Raw genomic sequence first — 2891 nt, forward strand, 5'->3', positions numbered from 1 at the left:
GTAAAATAAAATTAACTATATAAATAATTATATAGAGCATAGGGCATTATGAAATGTCAATATATTATTATTATTATTATTATGAGTCAAGTGCAGAAAAGTATGCATTTACATGAAATTCTGGGGCCCTACTAATTGTACTAACCAGTATTATGATCAATTTTTCTTTGTATATCTTTTGCTGAATATTGATAAGTTTTTATTTCATTTGAACGTGATTTAACATCTGTAGCTACCACATCTATAAAATATTTATAGGATACAGCATCTGTATAAAATACAATTATAAATTAATTAAGGTAAACAAATCATATAAAAATGTATATCAATATAAAACAATCTATATTTTTACTTTCATTTGTTTCATACAGTTCTCCTTCTAATGGATATATTATCCCTTTTGTCGGAACACCAAATGAAAATTGATTGATTCGATGAGAAAAGTTAGTAGCCTCTGATCCAAAAAATGGACCAGTAAGATGCACATGACCACCTGGTACTATTAGAGATTTCCCAGGAGTTATGTGGAAATTTCCTATCACTTTATTCAGAATTAATGACCCATGTATGCGACATGCATCAGGTAAAGTGTTTGGTTTGTCTGTCCTAAAAAATAAAAATAAAATTATTTTAATTTGCTCACATACTAAATATATAAATATATACTGTAGAATAAATTATAAATAAAATACCTATATAAACATTTTTTTTTAGATTCTGAGTGGAACGATGAATGTATTGATTTTACAATGATGTGTGTTTTTTTTATTATTATTTGATTTTTTTTTTTGTGTCTGTGTACATGATAAGTAGTCGAAATAAAGCATCGATTTTTAACTTCAGTATCTTGTTCGATGGGAAAGTGAATATTGTTGGTGCATTGAGGACGTCAAAATTTAAAATACCCAATAGTTTTCAAAAGCACCGTGAAAAACATAAGAAAAATTAAGGGAAAACTGGAATATTTACGCAAAAGCGGTTTTCGAGAAAATTGAAATACGTGAAATTTCCACTGGTTGTTTATATTTCCATTTTATATACATGATATAATTATAAAAATATTTTGATTTTTTTTTAACTGTTTAGGGACAACTGTTTTTCTATGAACGTCAATAAAACATTTTTTGAGTAAAAATACTTGAAAATTTAATACATGGCTCCTACTTTATTGTTACAATGACATTTGAAAAATATTAAAAATCCTTAGTCACAGTTTTTATTTATAAACATTTCAAGTTCAAATCTTGACAAAATACGGAAAAATAGCAAAGATTAGCAAATTAATTTGAGTTGAGAATTCATAAAAATTTTTCTTTTTAAATCTAAGATTTGAAAATGTAATATAAGATTCTCATAAGTTTGTCTGTATACCTTTATCAAAAAAAAAAATGGTCCACAAGCAAATCAATTCAAATCAAATTTTTATGAGCGTTTGAAATTCATATTTTTACAATATTGGATATTCATTCGATTTCTCATGTAGCGGTTTTGTTATTTTCTACACACCATATAATTTTGAAAATATTTTGACTCTTTTTGAGCTGTTTACGGACATTGTCAGTTTTCAATTTTTTTAGTTTTTTTTTCTATAAATATCAACGCATACAAAAAAATCCATTCAAATCGGTCCAACCGTTCAGGAGGAGTTCAATCACAACATACGTACAGTAGAATTATATATATATAAAGATTATATTATATTACGAATAAGCGTATTTAACAAATTTTCCAAAAATAAATAGTTATTATGAAAATTGTTTTGCAATAATGAAAATAGTATTTTAACCACTAATTCCATGGTCCACTAAATTATATTAAAGGGAACATTAGCTCACTATTGATTCATTCCATATTTAATAATTGAACATGCAACCCGGCATAAATATTATTATTTTAATATTAATATTATTATTATTTTTACAGTATCAACACATTTTTAACTTACCTAACAAATATTTTATTTTTTAATGTATTATAATCATCAAACATCCATAATATGTCTTTCATTGAATGATATTCTTCTCTTAAATATGCATTGAATTTACGCATTTTTTCAAAATGTTGTTGCTGTTCTTTTGTCATTTCCCACCAAGTATCATCAGTTTTTAATTCTCCAAATAACATCATATTTTGTCCTGTTGTATCAACAATATCAGCACCTATACCTAAAAAAATAAAAACAAATTAAATTAAAAACCCTATCGTGTTTTAAAAACAATAAATATCTTACTATCACAAGTTGATGCAACAGTAATATCTATGTTAATTGGAAGTTTAGATTCATAGTCCGTGTCTGGTACAAATCTGTATATATAATGTTCTTGTAAAAAGTACTGTATTTCAGAAATCAATAACCATAATCCAAACACAGAAATCAAAACTGTCACTGAAAGTCATAATAATATTACTAGTTTTCAAACAATTTAATAATTACAGCTAATACAAATTAATACCAGAACTTAAAAGAACATAATATTAACGTAACAATATGATCAAATATGTTTTTAAGATGATCTTACGTATAACATTACTATAAGTAGATGGTTCATAAATTTCTTCTTGAACCTTAGGAAATGAATCCAATTCTTTTACAATATTAAGTGCTAATTTCTTTCCTCTGTATCTTAACATTTTAATTATCTACAACAAAATAATATTCATATACAATTTATTATTTATTATAACATATAATACATTTACCTAAATAGTTTTTCAAATAGTTGAATATTAAAATATTAACAGTGAAAACAGTTAGAGGAAATAATCATTTAATGGAAACAAATAGCAACAACCAATTATTTTGTTATAACATCTGAGCATACAAATATTTAGGTAAAAGGTCACTTTGTATGGTTGATTGTTTAAAATGCATAACCCGGGCAATTGGTACG

At 25.1% G+C, this 2891-nt stretch overlaps 1 protein-coding gene across 1 annotated transcript; it reads right to left on the reverse strand.

Annotated features, from left to right (window-relative positions):
• Positions 1-111: 111 nt before the first annotated feature.
• LOC100164933 (endoplasmic reticulum-Golgi intermediate compartment protein 2) lies at positions 112-2885 on the reverse strand. Its single transcript, XM_016800451.2, has 6 exons — positions 2701-2885; positions 2520-2640; positions 2231-2386; positions 1946-2165; positions 353-606; positions 112-268 (listed from the first exon to the last, which is right to left on the reverse strand). The coding sequence occupies exons 2-6, from the start codon at positions 2629-2631 to the stop codon at positions 141-143; spliced, it is 870 nt and encodes a 289-aa protein (XP_016655940.1). The 5' UTR covers positions 2632-2640; positions 2701-2885; the 3' UTR covers positions 112-140.
• Positions 2886-2891: the final 6 nt, after the last annotated feature.

This window comes from Acyrthosiphon pisum, chromosome X (genome assembly GCF_005508785.2).
Source record: "Acyrthosiphon pisum isolate AL4f chromosome X, pea_aphid_22Mar2018_4r6ur, whole genome shotgun sequence".
Lineage (NCBI taxonomy): Eukaryota > Metazoa > Arthropoda > Insecta > Hemiptera > Aphididae > Acyrthosiphon > Acyrthosiphon pisum.